The sequence below is a fragment of the Entelurus aequoreus genome, linkage group LG04 (assembly GCF_033978785.1).
Source record: "Entelurus aequoreus isolate RoL-2023_Sb linkage group LG04, RoL_Eaeq_v1.1, whole genome shotgun sequence".
In the NCBI taxonomy this organism is placed as follows: Eukaryota; Metazoa; Chordata; class Actinopteri; order Syngnathiformes; family Syngnathidae; genus Entelurus; species Entelurus aequoreus.
In genome coordinates this window covers 913751-938508 of record NC_084734.1, presented here as the reverse complement: position 1 = coordinate 938508, position 24758 = coordinate 913751, and the positions used below count along the sequence as shown (strand labels likewise).

At 37.7% G+C, this 24758-nt stretch overlaps 3 protein-coding genes across 4 annotated transcripts in view; 2 read left to right on the top strand and 1 right to left on the bottom strand.

Annotated features, from left to right (window-relative positions):
• The window catches only part of LOC133648051 (adhesion G-protein coupled receptor G6-like), a 70586-nt gene extending 58957 nt beyond the window's left edge, over nucleotides 1-11629 (top strand). The window contains exons 33-37 of the mRNA XM_062043832.1: nucleotides 4664-4932; nucleotides 5199-5304; nucleotides 8196-8476; nucleotides 11217-11318; nucleotides 11387-11629. Coding sequence (XP_061899816.1) covers nucleotides 4664-4932; nucleotides 5199-5304; nucleotides 8196-8476; nucleotides 11217-11318; nucleotides 11387-11535 — 907 coding nt within the window. The 3' untranslated portion in view covers nucleotides 11536-11629. The remainder of the gene's footprint in view (nucleotides 1-4663; nucleotides 4933-5198; nucleotides 5305-8195; nucleotides 8477-11216; nucleotides 11319-11386) is intronic.
• taf7 (TAF7 RNA polymerase II, TATA box binding protein (TBP)-associated factor) overlaps nucleotides 1-24758 on the bottom strand; it is a 139207-nt gene that overhangs the window by 69940 nt on the left and 44509 nt on the right. The window lies entirely within an intron of this gene.
• LOC133647682 (uncharacterized) overlaps nucleotides 14457-24758 on the top strand; it is a 27846-nt gene continuing 17544 nt past the window's right edge. For both annotated transcript variants that reach the window (XM_062043355.1, XM_062043354.1), the window contains exon 1: nucleotides 14457-14569. The gene's annotated coding sequence lies outside the window, so the exon portion shown is untranslated. The remainder of the gene's footprint in view (nucleotides 14570-24758) is intronic.

The window sequence follows — 24758 nt, the reverse complement described above, 5'->3', positions numbered from 1 at the left end:
CCTGATTGTTGTCTAACATACTGACTATTCCCTGATTGTTGTCTAACATACTGACTATTCCCTGATTGTTGTCTAACATACCGACTATTGCCTGGTTGTTGTCTAACATACTGACTATTCCCTGATTGTTGTCTAACATACTGACTACTCCCTGATTGTTGTCTAACATACTGACTATTCCCTGATTGTTGTCTAACATACCGACTATTGCCTGGTTGTTGTCTAACATACTGACTATTCCCTGATTGTTGTCTAACATACTGACTATTCCCTGATTGTTGTCTAACATACTGACTATTCCCTGATTGTTGTCTAACATACCGACTATTCCCTGATTGTTGTCTAACATACTGACTATTCCCTGATTGTTGTCTAACATACTGACTACTCCCTGATTGTTGTCTAACATACTGACTATTCCCTGATTGTTGTCTAACATACTGACTATTCCCTGATTGTTGTCTAACATACCGACTATTGCCTGGTTGTTGTCTAACATACTGACTATTCCCTGATTGTTGTCTAACATACTGACTATTCCCTGATTGTTGTCTAACATACTGACTATTCCCTGATTGTTGTCTAACATACCGACTATTGCCTGGTTGTTGTCTAACATACTGACTATTCCCTGATTGTTGTCTAACATACTGACTATTCCCTGATTGTTGTCTAACATACCGACTATTGCCTGGTTGTTGTCTAACATACTGACTATTCCCTGATCGTTGTCTAACATACTGACTATTCCCTGGTTGTTGTCTAACATACTGACTATTCCCTGATTGTTGTCTAACATACTGACTATTCCCTGGTTGTTGTCTAACATACTGACTATTCCCTGATTGTTGTCTAACATACTGACTATACCCTGATTGTGGTCTAACATACTGACTACTCCCTGATTGTTGTCTAACATACTGACTACTCCCTGATTGTTGTCTAAAATACTGACTATTCCCTGATTGTTGTCTAACATACTGACTATTCCCTGATTGTTGTCTAACATACTGACTATTCCCTGATTGTTGTCTAACATACTGACTATTCCCTGATTGTTGTCTAACATACTGACTATACCCTGATTGTGGTCTAACATACTGAGTACTCCCTGATTGTTGTCTAACATACTGACTATTCCCTGATTGTTGTCTAACATACCGACTACTCCCTGATTGTTGTCTAACATACTGACTATTCCCTGATTGTTGTCTAACATACTGACTATTCCCTGATTGATGTCTAACATACTGACTATTCCCTGATTGTTGTCTAACATACTAACTATTCCCTGATTGTTGTCTAACATACTGACTACTCCCTGATTGTTGTCTAACATACTGACTACCAGAGGTGTGGACTCGAGTCACATGACTTGGACTCGAGTCCGACTCGAGTCATGAATTTGATGACTTTGGACTCGACTTGACAAATTGTAAAGAGACTTGCAACTCGACTTAGACTTTAACATCAATGACTTGTGACTTCACTTGGACTTGAGCCTTTTGACTTGACATGACTTGCTACTTTCCCCAAAACCCAAAGATTAAAAAGTTATTTGGGAGCGCGCCGCTCCGTATTTTTCCTTTTCTTCGTCTGTGTCTATCAGCGTGTTGTTCCTGTCAGCTGGTGTGCTCTCAGTCCAACAGCCAATCAAATTAGATCTACGCTGTTTTCATCACACAGCTCTCATCCAATCAAATTGCAGGACAACCAATGAAGAAGAATTGTCAAACAATGCGGCAGTGAGAAACAATTATGCCAAAGTTAATTTCGTTCGGGTATTAAAACTACGACTCGGTCATCAAAAAACGACTAGCCCTATGCAAATCATGCAGTTCGAATATTATAGACGGAGACGTAACAACTTCCAACTTCGTTCGACATTTGAAGATGCACAAAGAAGGGTAAGTTTTGAATGTAAGCTAACGTTTATTGGCTAAGTAACGTGACTTTTATTTGCTGTGTAGTTAAATCAGTGAGGCTGTAAACTCACTGCTAACGTTATAACCATAGACATGTTCTAAGGGTACGCAGCATGGAGCGCTACTGCCTACAGGCGCAGACGAGACGCGGGGCCGCCATCTTGGAGTGGTGATCCGCTCCACTCAGTGCAATTTATTTGGCAGGAGCAATGAACTGTCAGTGCATTTAATTCATTTTACCTCACTGAATACCTCTGATTTTCACGCGCTTTGTTGTCATACGTGTACCTATGATAAAGGACACATGTTTTGGCGTGTTTTATTATTCATAGTTTGCTTAACAGTAATATACTATTCTTATACGCTATAAGTGACCAGACGTCCGAGATCAAAACTGGGAATATAATCCCCAGAGAAGGGGGAAAAAAAACGGTCAGCTATTTTTAAATTGAAGAAACAATATGATGAGGTTATATATACATGTGTATATCCTACATAAACAATGTATGAATACATTAGATATCTATATATCTTATAGACTGTATCTCTGTTGCTGCAACAGCAGAGTTTATTCTGTCTTGACACTTTGTATTGATATTTTGTATTACATTCTTCCCTTAAATGATCATGTTTACAGTCATTGTTATATATGTATTTTTTATGTATGTCGCTTTGGATAAAAGCGTCTGCCAAATACTTAAACATATATAAACACCTGAAAGTCTTTATATCCACCCCCCCTCCCTCCACACCCCTGATTGTAAATAATGTAAATAATTCAATGTGATTATCTTGTGTGATGACTGTATTATGATGATAGTATATATGATAGTATATATCTGTATCATGAATCAATTTAAGTGGACCCCGACTTAAACAAGTTGAAAAACTTATTCGGGTGTTACCATTTAGTGGTCAATTGTACGGAATATGTACTTCACTGTGCAACCTACTAATAAAAGTCTCAATCAATCAATCAAATCAGCTAAAACCACCAATCTGTTTCACTGGATTCAGAATAAAACCAAATGCTGTCTTACCCAACAATGTTAGTATTTGAATATTGTTACTTGAAGACTTATTCCTGGTTACAATTATACTGTTAAGAAAGTATTGTCTTATATTTTGCCTAAAATGAGAATGCATCATAATCAGTGGCGGCTGGTGAATTTTGTTTTAGGTGGGGCTGAAAGTTTGTAAACCAAACCCCTGTAGGGTCGTCATCCTCCCCCAGAAGATTTCTTTGTGATTTTCACATTCAAATATTGAAGATCTTTGCTCCTTCTCAACTCTGTGGTAATGTTATTTTCATAAAATACAACCAATAGTACATTAATGTTAAATCTTACTTGTGAAAAGTAATCCCCCGATTCCTATTTTCAACAGTCCGCTCATTTGAGCAGGAAAACGCTGAACACCAGCCCGGCATCTTTGTTTTCTACCTGTCAACTGTCAGTTTAGGCTACTCGCCGGCTCCTCATCACCACTTCAAGATGCAAATTGCTCGCGTCACAGCAACCAATACTGCGTCTACTTATAAGATGTCTGTGGTTATAACGTCATTGCAAACACAGCAATCTGTTGCGTCCACTGCAGTTCGCTACCTTATTCATACTTTTTGTCAAGGGATTTTTTTTAAGCAGGGTTGCATGAGGTACCTATACATAACGTTACGTTAGTCAATGTATCACACACAATAACGTAACGTTAGATGGCGGTCAGCAGCACCGCGTATTTTAGCCACCTACAAAAAGACAAACATAGTCAAATAAAGGTCAGTTAAAATGTATACTATATTAAGAATATGTGTACATATTGCATAGGGCCCTGACATCTAAAAAGTACAACTCTGTTCATTGTTATGTTCATGTATTTGTTATGTTTTTCATGTGTACGCACACATCAACACACATACAGTATGAGATGAGATCAATGAGATAAGGTAAGAACAGAATAGAAACTGCTGTGGAACTAGTTACAATGCAATATGCCATGGAGATACAATGTTAACACTTTTGTACAAATAAGTACAGTTGCACTTGTTTTTGCAAATGTGTTTATTCTGTAAAGGAATGAGTTAAATGTTTAAATTTGTTTACACTATTAAAATGACTGGTTAATAGTGCTATTATGAATTGCAATGTCAGTACTATTTTTTTTCCCTGCTATTTCAAATGCACTTGTTTTAATAAATAAATACAACTTTTTAAAAGCATACACAATCTGTGTAAAAATATTAGTCTGTGGTTAAAAGGACTTGAAAGGACTCGAAACTCAAAATGCATGACTTGTGACTTGACTTGAGACTTTCCAGTCTTGACTTTGGACTTGACTCGGCACTTGCCTGTCTTGACTCGGGACTTGACTCGAGACTTGAGGGCAAAGACTTGAGACTTACTTGTGACTTGCAAAGCAATGACTTGGTCCCACCTCTGCTGACTACTCCCTGATTGTTGTCTAACATACTGACTATTCCCTGATTGTTGTCTAACATACTGACTACTCCCTGATTGTTGTCTAACATACTGACTATTCCCTGATTGTTGTCTAACATACTGACTACTCCCTGATTGTTGTCTAACATACTGACTACTCCCTGATTGTTGTCTAACATACTGACTATTCCCTGATTGATGTCTAACATACTGACTATTCCCTGATTGTTGTCTAACATACTGACTATTCCCTGATTGTTGTCTAACATACTGACTATTTCCTGGTTGTTGTGTAATGACCAGGAAGCTGCGTGGAGACTACCCATCTAGAATCCTCATCAACCTGTCAGCCGCCCTGCTGGGTCTAAGTCTGATCTTCCTGCTGGACTCGTGGTTGTCGTCCTTCTCCAACTACTTCCTGTGCATCGTGACCGCCGCCACGCTGCACTACTTCCTGTTGGCTTCCTTCGCCTGGATGGGCCTGGAGGCGGTGCACATGTACTTCTCCCTGGTCAAGATCTTCAACACCTACGTGCCCGCCTACATCCTCAAGTTCTGCGCTGTGGGCTGGGGTATTATTTATATATATTGACTATGTATTTAATCCCAATTTTAATTAACTTCATTCAACACACTTAAAGATCTTTATTTATTACAGTTTGTCCCACTTGACCTTCCATAAGCAAGTGGTGAGAAGCAGGAGAGGTTCATGTTGGGGACAAACTAGTCCAGACTTTGACATGCAAACACAACATTCCTGCATCCATTATTTACATGACTGCCACCTTTGTGTCCTTTGATGAAGGAATGTTGTGAAAGGTGTGTGTGGTCCTTGCAGGTGTGCCCCTGCTGGTAGTCTGCCTGGTGCTGGCCGTAGACAAAGATGCTTACGGCAGCTCAGCATCCTCCCAGTCTGCAGCCTTGCTTCACTCCACTCAGTCCTTGTGAGTCTTGCCCAAAACTCCACTTGTCACACCCACAAGTGGTCACACCCACACCCACAAGTAGTCACACCCACACCCACAAGTAGTCACACCCACAAGTAGTCACACCCACACCCACAAGTAGTCACACCCACACCCACAAGTAGTCACACCCACAAGTAGTCACACCCACACCCACAAGTAGTCACACCCACACCCACAAGTAGTCACACTCACAAGTAGTCACACCCACACCCACAAGTAGTCACACCCACACCCACAAGTAGTCACACCCACACCCACAAGTAGTCACACCCACAAGTAGTCACACCCACAATAGTCACACCCACACCCACAAGCAGTCACACCCACAAGTAGTCACACTCACAAGTAGTCACACCCACACCCACAAGTAGTCACACCCACACCCACACCCACAAGTAGTCACACCCACACCCACAAGTAGTCACACCCACAAGTAGTCACACCCACACCCACACCCACAAGTAGTCACACCCACACCCACAAGTAGTCACACCCACAAGTAGTCACACCCACACCCACAAGTAGTCACACCCACACCCACAAGTAGTCACACCCACACCCACAAGTAGTCACACCCACACCCACAAGTAGTCACACCCACAAGTAGTCACACCCACACCCACAAGTAGTCACACCCACACCCACAAGTAGTCACACCCACAAGTAGTCACACCCACACCCACACCCACAAGTAGTCACACCCAGACCCACAAGTAGTCACACCCACAAGTAGTCACACTCACAAGTAGTCACACCCACACCCACAAGTAGTCACACCCATACCCACAAGGAGTCACACCCACAAGTAGTCACACCCACACCCACACCCACAAGTAGTCACACCCAGACCCACAAGTAGTCACACCCACAAGTAGTCACACTCACAAGTAGTCACACCCACACCCACAAGTAGTCACACCCATACCCACAAGGAGTCACACCCACAAGTAGTCACACCCACACCCACAAGTAGTCACACCCACAAGTAGTCACACCCACACCCACAAGTAGTCACACCCACACCCACAAGTAGTCACACCCACAAGTAGTCACACCCACACCCACACCCACAAGTAGTCACACCCACACCCACAAGTAGTCACACCCACAAGTAGTCACACCCACACCCACAAGTAGTCACACCCACACCCACAAGTAGTCACACCCACACCCACACCCACACCCACAAGTAGTCACACCCACACCCACAAGTAGTCACACCCACACCCACAAGTAGTCACACCCACACCCACACCCACAAGTAGTCACACCCACACCCACAAGTAGTCACACCCACAAGTAGTCACACCCACAAGTAGTCACACCCACACCCACAAGTAGTCACACCCACACCCACACCCACAAGTAGTCACACCCACACCCACACCCACACCCACAAGTAGTCACACCCACAAGTAGTCCACACCCACACCTGCCTGGGCTTTTCTCCACATAATACATATATAAATAATACTTCTTTTTGCACAGAGTTTTGTTGACCCGATAACAATATTTTGATACCGGTACCAAAATGTATTTCCATACTTTTCTAAATAAAGGGGAGCACAAAAAATGTCATTATTGTCTTTATTGTAACAAAACATGTTAGTGTACATGAAACATAAGTTTATTATTGTCATTTAGTCCTTCAATAAAATAGACATCTTGTCTTTTAGTAGTAAGTAAACAAACAAAGACTCCTAATTAGTATGCTGACGTATGCAGTAACATATTGTGTCATTTATACACCTATTATTTTGTACACATTATGAGGGACAAACTGTAAAAAATTGATTATTAATCTACTTGTTCATTTGTGGCATGAAGTCTTGTGACACATGAAGTCACAACACATGAAATCACTACACATGAAGTCTTCTGACACATGAAGTCTTGTGACACATGAAGTCACTACACATGAAGTCTTCTGACACATGAGGTCACTACACGAAGTCTTGTGACACATGAAGTCTTGTGACACATGAAGTCTTGTGACACATGAAGTCTTGTGACACATGAAGTCTTCTGACACATGAAGTCTTCTGACACATGAAGTCTTGTGACACATGAAGTCTTCTGACACATGAAGTCTTCCGACACATGAAGTCTTGTGACACATGAAGTCTTGTGACACATGAAGTCTTGTGACACATGAAGTCTTGTGACACATGAAGTCTTCTGACACATGAAGTCTTCTGACACATGAAGTCTTGTGACACATGAAGTCTTCTGACACATGAAGTCTTCCGACACATGAAGTCTTGTGACACATGAAGTCTTGTGACACATGAAGTCTTGTGACACATGAAGTCTTGTGACACATGAAGTCTTCTGACACATGAAGTCTTCTGACACATGAAGTCTTGTGACACATGAAGTCTTGTGACACATGAAGTCTTGTGACACATGAAGTCTTGTGACACATGAAGTCTTCTGACACATGAAGTCTTCTGACACATGAAGTCTTGTGACACATGAAGTCTTCTGACACATGAAGTCTTCCGACACATGAAGTCTTGTGACACATGAAGTCTGGTGACACATGAAGTCTGGTGACACATGAAGTCTTGTGACACATGAAGTCTTGTGACACATGAAGTCTTCTGACACATTAAGTCTTCTGACACATGAAGTCTGGTGACACATGAAGTCTTGTGACACATGAAGTCTGGTGACACATGAAGTCTTCTGACACATGAAGTCTTGTGACACATGAAGTCTTCTGACACATTAAGTCTTGTGACACATGAAGTCTTGTGACACATGAAGTCTTGTGACACATGAAGTCTTGTGACACATGAAGTCTTGTGACACATGAAGTCTCCAGTCTTGATGAAGTCCCTCCCACTTGTTGTGTCGCCCCCTAGCTGCTGGCTTCAGAATGACGTCTTCTTCTACGTGACGGTGGTGGCCTTGGTGCTTCTGGTCCTCTTGTGCAACACCTGCGTGTTCCTGGTGGTCCTGGTCCAGATCCGCCGGATGGGCGCCAACAAGCCGAGGGCCCACAGCCGCCGCAGCGTGCAGGACTTGAAGGCGGCGGCTAGTCTCACGGTGCTGCTGGGCCTCACCTGGCTGATGGGCTTCTTCTCCTTCGGACCCGGCAGAGTGGTGATGATGTACCTGTTCACCATCTGTAATACCTTGCAAGGTAAACACAGGAAGTATTGAAGGTAAACACAGGAAGTATTGAAGGTAAACACAGGAAGTATTGACGGTAAACACAGAAAACATTGAAGGTAAACACAGGAAGTATTGAAGGTAAACACAGGAAGTATTGAAGGTAAACACAGGAAGTATTGAAGGTAAACACATGAGGTATTAAAGGTAAACACAGGAAGTATTGAAGGTAAACACAGGAAGTATTGAAGGTAAACACAGGAAGTATTGAAGGTAAACACAGGAGGTATTAAAGGTAAACACAGGAAGTATTGAAGGTAAACACAGGAAGTATTGAAGGTAAACACAGGAAGTATTAAAGGTAAACACAGGAAGTATTGAAGGTAAACACAGGAAGTATTGAAGGTAAACACAGGAAGTATTGAAGGTAAACACAGGAAGTATTGAAGGTAAACACAGGAAGTATTGAGGGTGAACACAGGAAGTATTAAAGGTAAACACAGGAAGTATTGAAGGTTAACACAGGAAGTATTGAAGGTTAACACAGGAAGTATTGAAGGTTAACACAGGAAGTATTGAAGGTAAACACAGGAAGTACTGAAGATAAACACAGGAAGTATTGAAAGTCAACACAGGAGGTATTAAAGGTAAACACAAGAAGTATTGAAGGTAAACACAGGAAGTATTAAAGGTAAACACAGGAAGTATTGAAGGTAAACACAGGAAGTATTGAAGGTAAACACAGGAGGTATTGAGGGTAAACACAGGAAGTATTGAAGGTAAACACAGGAAGTATTGAAGGTAAACACAGGAAGTATTGAAGGTAAACACAGGAAGTATTGAAGGTAAACACAGGAAGTACTGAAGATAAACACAGGAAGTATTGAAGGTAAACACAGGAAGTATTGAAGGTAAACACAGGAAGTACTGAAGGTAAACACAGGAATTATTGAAGGTAAACACAGGAGGTATTGATGGTAAACACAGGAAGTATTAAAGGTAAACACAGGAAGTATTGAAGGTTAACACAGGAAGTATTAAAGGTAAACACAGGAAGTATTGAAGGTTAACACAGGAAGTATTGAAGGTAAACACAGGAAGTACTGAAGATAAACACAGGAAGTATTGAAGGTAAACACAGGAAGTATTGAAGGTAAACACAGGAAGTACTGAAGATAAACACAGGAAGTATTGAAGGTAAACACAGGAAGTATTGAAGGTAAACACAGGACGTACTGAAGATAAACACAGGAAGTATTGAAGGTAAACACAGGAAGTATTGAAGGTAAACACAGGAAGTATTGAAGGTTAACACAGGAAGTATTAAAGGTAAACACAGGAAGTATTGAAGGTTAACACAGGAAGTATTGAAGGTAAACACAGGAAGTACTGAAGATAAACACAGGAAGTATTGAAGGTAAACACAGGAAGTATTGAAGGTAAACACAGGAAGTACTGAAGATAAACACAGGAAGTATTGAAGGTAAACACAGGAAGTATTGAAGGTAAACACAGGACGTACTGAAGATAAACACAGGAAGTATTGAAGGTAAACACAGGAAGTATTGAAGGTATGTATGCCATGGAGCACTTCATGTGGCCAGCCATGATAATAACATACTGTATTATTCTGTACTAATACTGTAATAACAATAATCATAACTACACAAATAATAATAATAATTAATATTTAATAATACATCCAAATAATATACATATACAGTATATACACACACATATATATAAATATATATGTAATTGTAACTATATATATATATATATATATATATACACATATATACATACAGCTATACACATACACACACACACATATACATATATATATATATATATATATATATATATATATATATATATATATATATATATATATATATATATATATATATATATATATATATATATATATATATATATATATATATATATATATATATATATATATATATATATATATATATATATATATATATATATATATATATATATATATATATGGCCCATTGTTATAAATATGTGTTTCTCAGCTGTGGTCCGTATGGGCCTCAGTGCTACTCAGTTGTAATACACTTCCCCACCACTTGGGGCAGTAACGACAATATCAAACAGACAGAGTCATTGAGAAGTTTCTTTAAGCGCAAAAATGATGACTAAAATGGAGAAGCTGTGTTTTCGTTTGCTCGTTCACTTCCTGGACAGTTGAGTTAAGAAACACATTTGTTATTCATCTAATGTATCTATTTTTGCAAAACATAATTGTGTGTAAATACATTTTGTGTATTTCTTTTTCTCACAAAACTGACCTTAGTCGAAGGCTCATGTGTTAAATAAAGAGACATGATAATTGAATATGATTAAAATCAAGCACAAAATGACTAATTTTAATATTTGAGTGTGTCCCGGGCCTTTTTTGGAGTGAAAAATTGGGCCCAGAGGTCACAACAGTTAAGAACCCCTTCTCTCGTCCTCCAGTGATAATAGTACTTGGAAGAAACTTGGTTAATACAGTATCTTAGTAGCAGCTTGGCAGAAAAGGGGGGTACTCGTGGTGTAATGCAGTCCAGCCAAAACCTCACAACCCCTTCAGATGAGATGCTTGTTGCCCGCTGTCCGGTGCGGCTCTTAAGGCGTCAGTGAGCTGGGTTTACGTAACCTTCTTTGCAAATCAACTTTGACAACCGCTGCCAAATGGATTCCTCTCCTTTTGTGGACTTTGTGTGATTTCCAAATGTTCCTTGTGCTGCCCACAGGCTTCCTGGTCTTCTTCTTCCACTGCCTGATGAAGGAAAACGTGCGCAAACAATGGCGGCTCCACCTGGGCTGTGGACCTTTAAGACTCCGTCAGGTGTCAGGTACCTTTCCTCCCCAGGCCGTGTGTTTAATGAGGCGACACATGTTCCCCTGACCTCTCTGTGTTCAGACTGGAGCCGCTCCACCACGCCCGGCGGTCGCAAAAACCAGGTCATGACCTCGGACTCTGTCCACACCTCCTCTCTGGGGGACATCTCCCACTCCTCCACCGGCTCCAACAAGCACAGGATGTACCTGGGCGAGCAACACCCCAAATGACAACAAGTAAATAGTGGTCAAGTGTGTGCAAATGCAAAATGTCTTTCTAAGTTGATTATTTGTCCAAGCTGTGAAGTATAAAAGATGTCCTGTTGTTGTGTGTCTTCTTACTTTCAGCTGAAACATTCAAATAAAACATTGTCATGATTAACCAGCTTTCTTTTTCCTGACTCTTCCTCCTTACTAAGTATTTACTATTACCGAATTCTTGTCTGACATACTAACAATACCCTGATTTTTGCCTGTACGGAACACACTTTTTCAATTCTTCTCCAGCATATTTAAAATGTACTAACTTCTCTTATTTTGACTACAGCTGCTGCATATTCCCTCATTCTATTTTTACTAGGCCCTGTTTTTTGTCTAACATACTGACTGTATGTTAGTGTTCCCTGGTTCTTGAGAAACGTACTGACTGTTCCCTGACTTTTGTCTGAACACTATACTGACTATTTCCTCATTTTTGACTAACACTTTAACTAATCACTGATGACTATTCCCTGATTTCATGGTTTATGGTTTGAGTGTCTAACATACTGACTATTCCCTGATTGTTGTCTAACATACTGACTACTCCCTGATTGTTGTCTAACATACTGACTATTCCCTGATTGTTGTCTAACATACTGACTATTGCCTGATTGTTGTCTAACATACTGACTATTCCCTGATTGTTGTCTAACATACTGACTATTCCCTGATTGTTGTCTAACATACTGACTATTCCCTGGTTGTTGTATAACATACTGACTATTCCCTAATTGTTGTCTAACATACTGACTATTCCTTGATTGTTGTCTAACATACTAACTATTAACATACTGACTATTCTCTGGTTGTTGTCTAACATACTGACTACTCCCTGATTGTTGTCTAACATACTGACTATTGCCTGATTGTTGTCTAACATACTGACTATTCCCTGATTGTTGTCTAACATACTGACTACTCCCTGATTGTTGTCTAACATACTGACTATTCCCTGATTGTTGTCTAACATACTGACTATTCCGTAATTGTTGTCTAACATACTGACTATTCCCTGATTGTTGTCTAACATACTGACTATTCCCTGGTTGTTGTCTAACATACTGACTATTCCCTGATTGTTGTCTAACATACTGAATATTCCCTGATTGTTGTCTAACATACTGACTATTGCCTGATTGTTGTCTAACATACTGACTATTCCCTGATTGTTGTCTAACAAACTGACTATTCCCTGATTGTTGTCTAAAATACTGACTATTCCCTGATTGTTGTCTAACATACTGACTATTCCCTGATTGTTGTCTAACATACTGACTATTCCCTGATTGTTGTCTAACATACTGACTATTCCCTGACTGTTGTCTAACATACTGACTATTCCCTGATTGTTGTCTAACATACTGACTGTTGTCTAACATACTGACTATTCCCTGATTGTTGTCTAACATACTGACTATTCCCTGATTGTTGTCTAACATACTGACTATTCCCTGATTGTTGTCTAACATACTGACTATTCCCTGATTGTTGTCTAACATACTGACTATTCCCTGATTGTTGTCTAAGATACTGACTATTCCCTAATTGTTGTCTAACATACTGACTATTCCCTGATTGTTGTCTAACATACTGACTATTCCCTGATTGTTGTCTAACATACTGAATATTCCCTAATTGTTGTCTAACATACTGACTATTCCCTGATTGTTGTCTAACATACTGAATATTCCCTAATTGTTGTCTAACATACTGACTATTCCCTGATTGTTGTCTAACATACTGACTATTCCCTAATTGTTGTCTAACATACTGACTATTCCCTAATTGTTGTCTAACATACTGACTATTCCCTGATTGTTGTCTAACATACTGAATATTCCCTAATTGTTGTCTAACATACTGACTATTCCCTGATTGTTGTCTAACATACTGACTATTCCCTAATTGTTGTCTAACATACTGACTATTCCCTAATTGTTGTCTAACATACTGACTATTCCCTGATTGTTGTCTAACATACTGAATATTCCCTAATTGTTGTCTAACATACTGACTATTCCCTGATTGTTGTCTAACATACTGAATATTCCCTAATTGTTGTCTAACATACTGACTATTCCCTGATTGTTGTCTAACATACTGACTATTCCCTAATTGTTGTCTAACATACTGACTATTCCCTAATTGTTGTCTAACATACTGACTATTCCCTGATTGTTGTCTAACATACTGAATATTCCCTAATTGTTGTCTAACATACTGAATATTCCCTAATTGTTGTCTAACATACTGACTATTCCCTGATTGTTGTCTAACATACTGACTATTCCCTAATTGTTGTCTAACATACTGACTATTCCCTAATTGTTGTCTAACATACTGACTATTCCCTGATTGTTGTCTAACATACTGAATATTCCCTAATTGTTGTCTAACATACTGACTATTCCCTGATTGTAGTACACGTCCACAGGTGTTGTCATCTGTTTACTAGTGTGACTCAGCCTACAGTGACACTTCAGAGCAACAACAACAACAACAACAACAACAACAACAAGGTGTGTGCTGTTTATGTTGAATGCAATATTTGCTGTCTTATGTTAAAATGACATCCCAGATAAGTTTGCAGATGATGTGTGCTTGAGTGTCTTGTAGTTAACTTAACAAGTTAAGTTATGTTGCAGGTTATGTTGCAGGTTATGTTGCAGGTTATGTTGCAGGTTGAGGTGTTGTAGTTCCAAGCAACAGGTTAAGTTATGTTGCAGGTTTCAGTTCAGGATAAACTTGCTGGCTGACATTCTGCTCATAGCTGAGACCTCCCACACCCTTCAGTGCTTCCACTCTTCCACTCGTCTTCAGTCGCTCCACTCAGGAAAGCAAAAGCGTGTTTTTCTTTTCAACTTATCATCTTTCAACTTGTCATCTTTCCTAGATGGAAACTTCTAGAAGCTGAGTGACATCCATGCAAACATCAGCTGCTCATGAAGGCAAGCACGCTAACTTTCACACGCAAATCAAGGACGCTGCTTGGTGTTCAAGTCAGGTAAGAACTCTTGAAGTGTGCATATCCTCTAAGTGTGCATGTTCTCTAAGTGTGCATGTTCTCTAAGTGTACGTCATCTCTAAGTGTGCATGTTCTCTAAGTGTACGTCATCTCTAAGTGTACATGTTCTCTAAGTGTACATGTTCTCTAAGTGTACGTCTTCTCTAAGTGTGCATGTTCTCTAAGTGTACATGTTCTCTAAGTGTACATCTTCTCTAAGTGTACGTCTTCTCTAAGTGTGCATGTTCTCTAAGTGTACATGTTCTCTAAGTGTACATATTCTCTAAGTGTGCATGTTCTCTAAGTGTACGTCTTCTCTAAGTGTACATCTTCTCTAAGTGTACATGTTCTCTAAGTGTACATATTCTCTAAGTGTGCATCTTCTCTAAGTGTACATATTCTCTAAGTGTACATATTCTCTAAGTGTGCATCTTCTCTAAGTGTACATGTTCTCTAAGTGTACATATTCTCTAAGTGTGCATGTTCTCTAAGTGTACATCTTCTCTAAGTGTACATGTTCTATAAGTGTACATCTTCTCTAAGTGTACATATTCTCTAAGTGTGCATCTTCTCTAAGTGTACATGTTCTCTAAGTGTACATATTCTCTAAGTGTGCATCTTCTCTAAGTGTACATCTTCTCTAAGTGTACATCTTCTCTAAGTGTACATGATCTCTAAGTGTACATGATCTCTAAGTGTACATGTTCTCTAAGTGTACATGTTCTCTAAGTGTACATGTTCTCTAAGTGTACATCTTCTCTAAATGTACATCTTCTCTAAGTGTACATGATCTCTAAGTGTACATGATCTCTAAGTGTACATGTTCTCTAAGTGTACATGTTCTCTAAGTGTACATGTTCTCTAAGTGTACATCTTCTCTAAATGTACATCTTCTCTAAGTGTACATCTTCTCTAAGTCTACATGTTCTCTAAGTGTACATCTTCTCTAAGTGTACATCTTCTCTAAGTGTACATGATCTCTAAGTGTACATCTTCTCTAAGTGTACATGATCTCTAAGTGTACATGTTCTCTAAGTATACATCTTCTCTAAGTGTACATATATACATACATATAGATACGTACATATAAATGTGTACATATATACTTATGTATGTATATATGTTTACACACTTCGCACACACACAAACACACACACACACACACACACATATATATATATATATATACATATATACATATAGTATGTTACATATTTGTATTAAGATAATGTATATATAATTAATAATTAATTGTATATTAAGAGTATGTACAAAATCCGACTCCAACCTTGTTTATTTCTGTGACGACCTCCTAAAAGTTTTGTAATCAGTCAGAAATATCAAGCAGCTAAAATGTGTCAAACATGGATAATTGTGGAGAGACTTTTGCATTTTCCCATCATGCATTGGAAAGGATTTAAATAGGTATAATTATTATAAAAAAATTGTATGGTTCTAGGACTTTTTTTTTTTTTTTTACAATATCCACAAAGTGATCAGGTTGTGTTATGTGTGAGCATGTGTGTTGACTTTTTGTGTCGCTCACATTTTTTCTTTCCTGTGCCATGACTAGGGAAGGTTATCTGGATTGGGTCATATAGGTAATGCTGTGCTGTATCCACTTCAACATTACAAATTGTGGTCATTAACATGATTCACTCACAATGTCCACATAATGGTGGCCAACTTTCAGCAACCAGATTGTCTGATGATCAAAATGAAGTTGAAATCAGGTCATGTAGTTTGGACCCCTGGCATGAAACATCTGCATATGGGCATGAAACATCTGCATATGGGCATGAAACATCTGCATATGAGCATGAAACATCTGCATTTGGGCATGAAACATCTGCATATGGGCATGAAACATCTGCATAGGAGCATGAAACATCTGTATATGGGCATGAAACATCTGCATATGGGCATGAAACATCTGCATATGGGCATGAAACATCTGCATATGGGCATGAAACATCTGCATATGGGCATGAAACATCTGCATTTGGGCATGAAACATCTGCATATGGGCATGAAACATCTGCATAGGAGCATGAAACATCTGTATATGGGCATGAAACATCTGCATATGGGCATGAAACATCTGCATATGGGCATGAAACATCTGCATATGGGCATGAAACATCTGCATATGGGCATGAAACATCTGCATATGGGCATGAAACATCTGCATATGGGCATGAAACATCTGCATATGAGCATGAAACATCTGCATATGGGCATGAAACATCTGCATATGGGCATGAAACATCACACTTATTCATTATTATTATTATTATTCTCCAGATGAATCTCTACCTTCCAACTTCAAACTGTTCAGTCTATTCGGGGAACTCGGACTTTCACTTGAAAAATTTAAAAAATTCCCAGATTTCCCAGAATTCCAGGTTTTCCGGGACATTTTTCCCATTCACAATAAATTGCCCATTTTTTAAACGTCCACCATTTCCACATTTTTCAACCGATTCAAACCATTCCACCTTCAACATATTCCACTCATCCTGGACATTCAAACTATCTTTTTTACCAAGTGCAAAACAATTCCAGGAATTCTCAAAATTCCCGTTTTTTCAAACCCTTTTTTCACCCTTTTGTCTGGCAATTACTCCTTCCACCTTTTTCAACCCACTTCAACTGTTCCACCGTCAAAACATTCCTCTTAATCAGGACAAAAAAACAAAGTTCTTTTTTGAACTGTAAAAATTCCCAGTTTTCCCAAAATTCCAGGAATTCCGTAATACTGTTTCTCAATCAAAAATGTTACTGCTTCAACATTTCTCGACTGATTTGAAACATCCCAACACAAACAATTTCAACTCATTCAGATAAGGCTGAAACGACGCGTCGACGTAGTCGACGTCATCGGTTACGTAAATACGTCGACGCCGTTTTTGTGCGTCGACGCGTCGCATAATGACGTCACACTACCGTCATGGCGAAGCGCAAAGCAGACGATCAAAGAAGACGATGCGAGCGGTGCGAGCGAGGGGGGAAAAGCATGCCAAAAGTGGCCAAAAGTGTGGGAGTATTTCAATAAACGGCCTAATAATGTTGTTGTATGCACACTGTGTCGAGCGGAAATGGCCTATCATAGCAGCACAACGGCTATGAACGAACATTTGAAAGAAAACCATCAACTAGTCAATCGTCCGCGCGAGCATACGTTGTCATCATTACACAAAAACATGAATGTGTCATTTGTATCTGCTAGGGGTGTAACGGTACGTGTTTTGTATTGAACCGTTTCGGTACGGGGCTTTCGGTTCGGTACGGGGGTGTACCGAACGAGTTTCTAAGCTAAAGTCTTAGCAAGCTGCTTTGCTCCGTCTGCCTCTGTCTCAGCACGCAGCATTGTCCCACCCACACAACCATCTGATTGGTACACACGAAGCATTATCAGCCAATCAGCAGTGCGTATTCAGAGCGCATGTAGTCAGCGCTTCAGGGTGGAGCAGATAGGTGTTTAGCAGGTGAGCATCAGGCAGCGGACTCTCCCCAAATGATAATAAACACCTCCCAGTCAACTACTAGTAACATCACTATGAGCCCGTTGACCTTCTAGAAACTTAAACTGCAGCTCAGCTCACTCGCAATCCTGGCTTGAGGTGAAGGCTAATTACCTCTCAGTTCCAGCCACATCGACCCCTTCTGAGCGCCTATTTTCAGCTGCTGGGAATATTGTAAATAAGAAAAGAACCAAAGCATGTAGACATGCTAACCTTTCTTCATTACAACTGTTAGACACTCACTGGAATGAGTAGAATTGGTTATTGTGTACTGTGTTGGACTGGATGTTTATTTTGCACATTTTAAAAGCAATACTTAATGTTTACAGTGCTCCAGAATATTTAGATTGGCACTTTTTTGTATTGGATGTTTATCTTTATTTTTGCACATTTTAGCAAATAAGCAATACTTTCACTTTTGTTGAAATGTTTACACTGTTGTTACAGAATATTTCGTTTTGCACTTTTTTGTATTGGATGTTTATCTTTATTTTTGCACATTTTAAAGCAAAATAAGCAATACTTTTACTTTTGAAATGCTTATACTATTGCAGAATATTAAGATTTGCACTGGATGTTGACTCTTATATTTGCACATTAAAAAGCAAATAAGCTACTTTTAATTTTGTTAAATTTTAAAAGTTTTAAATGTTTACATTGTTACAGAATATTTAGTCATGTTGTTGTCAATGTTGACTGGGTGGCCATACTTCTTTTTTTTTGTAAATAAAAGCCATGCCTTTTGAAAAAACGGGCCTACATTTATTTTTTCATCTTCATTTTGAATAAAAAAATAATCGGTAAAAGGAAAAATAATCTATAGATTAATCGAAAAAAATAATCTATAGATTAACCGATTAATCGAAAAAATAATCTATAGATTAATCGATAGAAAAATAATCGTTAGCTGCAGCCTTACATTCAGAACATTTAAATTTTTTAGCCTTTTCAAAAAAAAAATCATTTTTTTCCAGGAATTCCCAAATTTCCATGAAAAGAATGAGACATTTTTCAAACTTCCACAATTCCCACATTTTATATCCGATTCAACTTCAAAATATTCAGCCTGCTCAGGAATTGTGTATTCCCTTTCAACAATTAATTCAAAAAATTCCCGAATTTCCTAGATTTCCCAGTTTTTAGGGACATTTTCACAATTCAAAATGTATTATCCATTTTTCAAACATTCACAACTCCCACATTTTTCAACCGATTCAAACCATTCCACTTTCAACATATTCCAATCATCCTGGACATTCAAACTATCTTTTTTTACCAAGTGCAAAACAATTCCAGGAATTCTCAAAATTCCCGTTTTTTTCAAACCCTTTTTTCACCCTTTTGTCTGGCAATTACTCCTTCCACCTTTTTCAACCCACTTCAACTGTTCCACCGTCAAAACATTCCTCTTAATCAGGACAAAAAAACCAAGATGTTTTTTGAACTGTAAAAATTCCCAGTTTTCCCAAAATTCCAGGAATTCCGTAATACTGTTTCTCAATCAAAAATGTTACTGCTTCAACATTTCTCGACTGATTTGAAACATCCCAACACAAACAATTTCAACTCATTCAGAACATTCACATTTTTTAGCCTTTTCCAAAAAAAATTCCTTCTTTTCCCAGAATTCCCAAATTTCCATGAAAAGAATGAGACATTTTTCAAACTTCCACAATTCCCACATTTTATATCCGATTCAACTTCAAAATATTCAGCCTGTTTAGGAATTGTGTATTCCCTTTTAATAATTAATTAAAAAATTCCCGAATTTTCTAGAATTCCCAGTTTTTACGGACATTTTCACAATTCAAAATGTATTATCCATTTTTCAAACTTTCACAACTCCCACATTTTTCAACCGATTCAAACCATTCCACCTTCAACATATTCCACTCATCCTGGACATTCAAACTATCTTTTTTACCAAGTGCAAAACAATTCCAGGAATTCTCAAAATTCCCGTTTTTTCAAACCCTTTTTTCACCCTTTTGTCTGGCAATTACTCCTTCCACATTTTTCAACCCACTTCAACTGTCCCACCGTCAAAACATTCCTCTTAATCAGGACAAAAAAACCGAGATGTTTTTTGAACTGTAAAAATTCCCAGTTTTCCCAAAATTCCAGAAATTCCGTAATACTGTTTCTCAATCAAAAATGTTACTGCTTCAACATTTCTCGACTGATTTGAAACATCCCAACACAAACAATTTCAACTCATTCAGAACATTTAAATTTTTTAGCCTTTTCAAAAAAATAATTCCTTCTTTTCCCGGAATTCCCAAATTTCCATGAAAAGAATGAGACATTTTTCAAACTTCCACAATTCCCACATTTTATATCCGATTCAACTTCAAAATATTCAGCCTGTTCAGGAATTGTGTATTCCCTTTCAACAATTAATTCAAAAAATTCCCGAATTTCCTAGATTTCCCAGTTTTTAGGGACATTTTCACAATTCAAAATGTATTATCCATTTTTCAAACTTTCACAACTCCCACATTTTTCAACCGATTCAAACCATTCCACCTTCAACATATTCCAATCATCCTGGACATTCAAACTATCTTTTTTTTACCAAGTTCAAAACAATTCCAGGAATTCTCAAAATTCCCGTTTTTTCAAACCCTTTTTTTACCCTTTTGTCTGGCAATTACTCCTTCCACATTTTTCAACCCACTTCAACTGTTCCACCGTCAAAACATTCCTCTTAATCAGGACAAAAAAACCAAGATGTTTTTTGAACTGTAAAAATTCCCAGTTTTCCCAAAATTCCAGGAATTCCGTAATACTGTTTCTCAATCAAAAATGTTACTGCTTCAACATTTCTCGACTGATTTGAAACATCCCAACACAAACAATTTCAACTCATTCAGAACATTTAAATTTTTTAGCCTTTTCAAAAAAAAAATCCTTCTTTTCCCGGAATTCCCAAATTTCCATGAAAAGAATGAGACATTTTTCAAACTTCCACAATTCCCACATTTATTATCCGATTCAACTTCAAAATATTCAGCCTGTTCAGGAATTGTGTATTCCCTTTCAACAATTAATTCAAAAAATTCCCGAATTTCCTAGATTTCCCAGTTTTTAGGGACATTTTCACAATTCAAAATGTATTATCCATTTTTCAAACTTTCACAACTCCCACATTTTTCAACCGATTCAAACCATTCCACGTTCAACATATTCCAATCATCCTGGACATTCAAACTATCTTTTTTACCAAGTTCAAAACAATTCCAGGAATTCCCGTTTTTTCAAACCCTTTTTTCACCCTTTTGTCTGGCAATTACTCCTTCCACCTTTTTCAACCCACTTCAACTGTTCCACCGTCAAAACATTCCTCTTAATCAGTAAAAAAAACAAAGTTGTTTTTTGAACTGGAAAAATTCCCGGTTTTCCCAAAATTCCAGGAATTCCGTAATACTGTTTCTCAATTAAAAATGTTACTGCTTTGAAACATTCCAACACAAACAATTTCAACTCAATCAGAACATTCACATTTTTTAGCCTTTTCAAAAAAAAAAATCCTTCTTTTCCCGGAATTCCCAAATTTCCATGAAATTCCCATTGAAAAGAATGAGACATTTTTCAAACTTCCACAATTCCCACATTTATTATCCGATTCAAACGGTTCCAACTTCAAAATATTCAGCCTGTTCAGGAATTGTGTGCTCCCTTTCAACAATGAATTAAAAAATTCCCGAATTTCCTCGAATTCCCAGTTTTTAGGGACATTTTCACAATTCAAAATGTATTATCCATTTTTCAAACTTTCACAACTCCCACATTTTTCAACCGATTCAAACCATTCCACCTTCAACATATTCCACTCATCCTCGAAATTCAAACAACCATTTTTTCACGTGCAACAAATTTCCAGGAATTCCTGTTTTTTTTTCTAACCTTATTTCCAACCTTTTTTAGTGCAATGACTGCTTTCACATTTTTTCAAAACATTTCAACTGTTCCACTGTCAAAACAATCTTCTTAGTCAGGACAAAAAACAAGTTGGTTTAGGAACTTGAAAATTTCCTGGTTTTCCCGAAATTCCTTAATACAATTTTTCAATTAAAAATGTTACTGCTTTGAAACATTCCAACACAAACAATTTCAACTCAATCAGAACATTCACATATTTTAGCCTTTTCAAAAAAAAAAAATCCTTCTTTTCCCAGAATTCCCAAATTCCCATGAAATTCCCATTGAAAAGAATGAGACATTTTTCAAACTTCCACAATTCCCACATTTATTATCCGATTCAAACGGTTCCAACTTCAAAATATTCAGCCTGTTCAGGAATTGTGTGCTCCCTTTCAACAATGAATTAGAAAATTCCCGAATTTCCTCGAATTCCCAGTTTTTAGGGACATTTTCACAATTCAAAATGTATTATCCATTTTTCAAACTTTCACAATTCCCACATTTTTCAACCGATTCAAACCATTCCACCTTCAACATATTCCACTCATCCTCGAAATTCAAACAACCATTTTTTCACGTGCAACAAATTTCCAGGAATTCCTGGTTTTTTTTCTAACCTTATTTCCAACCTTTTTTAGTGCGATGACTGCTTTCACATTTTTTCAAACCATTTCAACTGTTCCACTGTCAAAACATTCTTCTTAGTCAGGACAAAAAAACAAGTTGGTTTAGGAACTTGAAAATTTCCTGGTTTTCCCGAAATTCCCTAATACCATTTTTCAATTAAAAATGTTACTGCTTTGAAACATTCCAACACAAACAATTTCAACTCAATCAGAACATTCACATATTTTAGCCTTTTCAAAAAAAAAAAATCCTTCTTTTCCCGGAATTCCCAAATTTCCATGAAATTCCCATTGAAAAGAATGAGACATTTTTCAAACTTCCACAATTCCCACATTTATTATCCGATTCAAACGGTTCCAACTTCAAAATATTCAGCCTGTTCAGGAATTGTGTGCTCCCTTTCAACAATTAATTAGAAAATTCCCGAATTTCCTCGAATTCCCAGTTTTTAGGGACATTTTCACAATTCAAAATGTATTATCCATTTTTCAAACTTTCACAACTCCCACATTTTTCAACCGATTCAAACCATTCCACCTTCAACATATTTCACTCATCCTCGAAATTCAAACAACCATTTTTTCACGTGCAACAAATTTCCAGGAATTCCTGTTTTTTTTTCTAACCTTATTTCCAACCTTTTTTAGTGCGATGACTGCTTTCACATTTTTTCAAACCATTTCAACTGTTCCACTGTCAAAACATTCTTCTTAGTCAGGACAAAAAAACAAGTTGGTTTAGGAACTTGAAAATTTCCTGGTTTTCCCGAAATTCCTTAATACCATTTTTCAATTAAAAATGTTACTGCTTTGAAACATTCCAACACAAACCATTTCAACTCAATCAGAACATTCACATATTTTAGCCTTTTCAAAAAAAAAAATCCTTCTTTTCCCGGAATTCCCAAATTTCCATGAAATTCCCATTGAAAAGAATGAGACATTTTTCAAACTTCCACAATTCCCACATGTATTATCCGATTCAAACGGTTCCAACTTCAAAATATTCAGCCTGTTCAGGAATTGTGTGCTCCCTTTCAACAATGAATTAAAAAATTCCCGAATTTCCTCGAATTCCCAGTTTTTAGGGACATTTTCACAATTCAAAATGTATTATCCATTTTTCAAACTTTCACAATTCCCACATTTTTCAACCGATTCAAACCATTCCACCTTCAACATATTCCACTCATCCTCGAAATTCAAACAACCATTTTTTCACGTGCAACAAATTTCCAGGAATTCCTGTTTTTTTTTCTAACCTTATTTCCAACCTTTTTTAGTGCAATGACTGCTTTCACATTTTTTCAAACCATTTCAACTGTTCCACTGTCAAAACATTCTTCTTAGTCAGGACAAAAAAACAAGTTGGTTTAGGAACTTGAAAATTTCCTGGTTTTCCCGAAATTCCCTAATACCATTTTTCAATTAAAAATGTTACTGCTTTGAAACATTCCAACACAAACAATTTCAACTCAATCAGAACATTCACATATTTTAGCCTTTTCAAAAAAAAAAAATCCTTCTTTTCCCGGAATTCCCAAATTTCCATGAAATTCCCATTGAAAAGAATGAGACATTTTTCAAACTTCCACAATTCCCACATTTATTATCCGATTCAAACGGTTCCAACTTCAAAATATTCAGCCTGTTCAGGAATTGTGTGCTCCCTTTCAACAATTAATTAAAAAATTCCCGAATTTCCTCGAATTCCCAGTTTTTAGGGACATTTTCACAATTCAAAATGTATTATCCATTTTTCAAACTTTCACAACTCCCACATTTTTCAACCGATTCAAACCATTCCACCTTCAACATATTCCACTCATCCTCGAAATTCAAACAACCATTTTTTCACGTGCAACAAATTTCCAGGAATTCCTGTTTTTTTTTCTAACCTTATTTCCAACCTTTTTTAGTGCGATGACTGCTTTCACATTTTTTCAAAACATTTCAACTGTTCCACTGTCAAAACATTCTTCTTAGTCAGGACAAAAAAACAAGTTGGTTTAGGAACTTGAAAATTTCCTGGTTTTCCCGAAATTCCTTAATACAATTTTTCAATTAAAAATGTTACTGCTTTGAAACATTCCAACACAAACAATTTCAACTCAA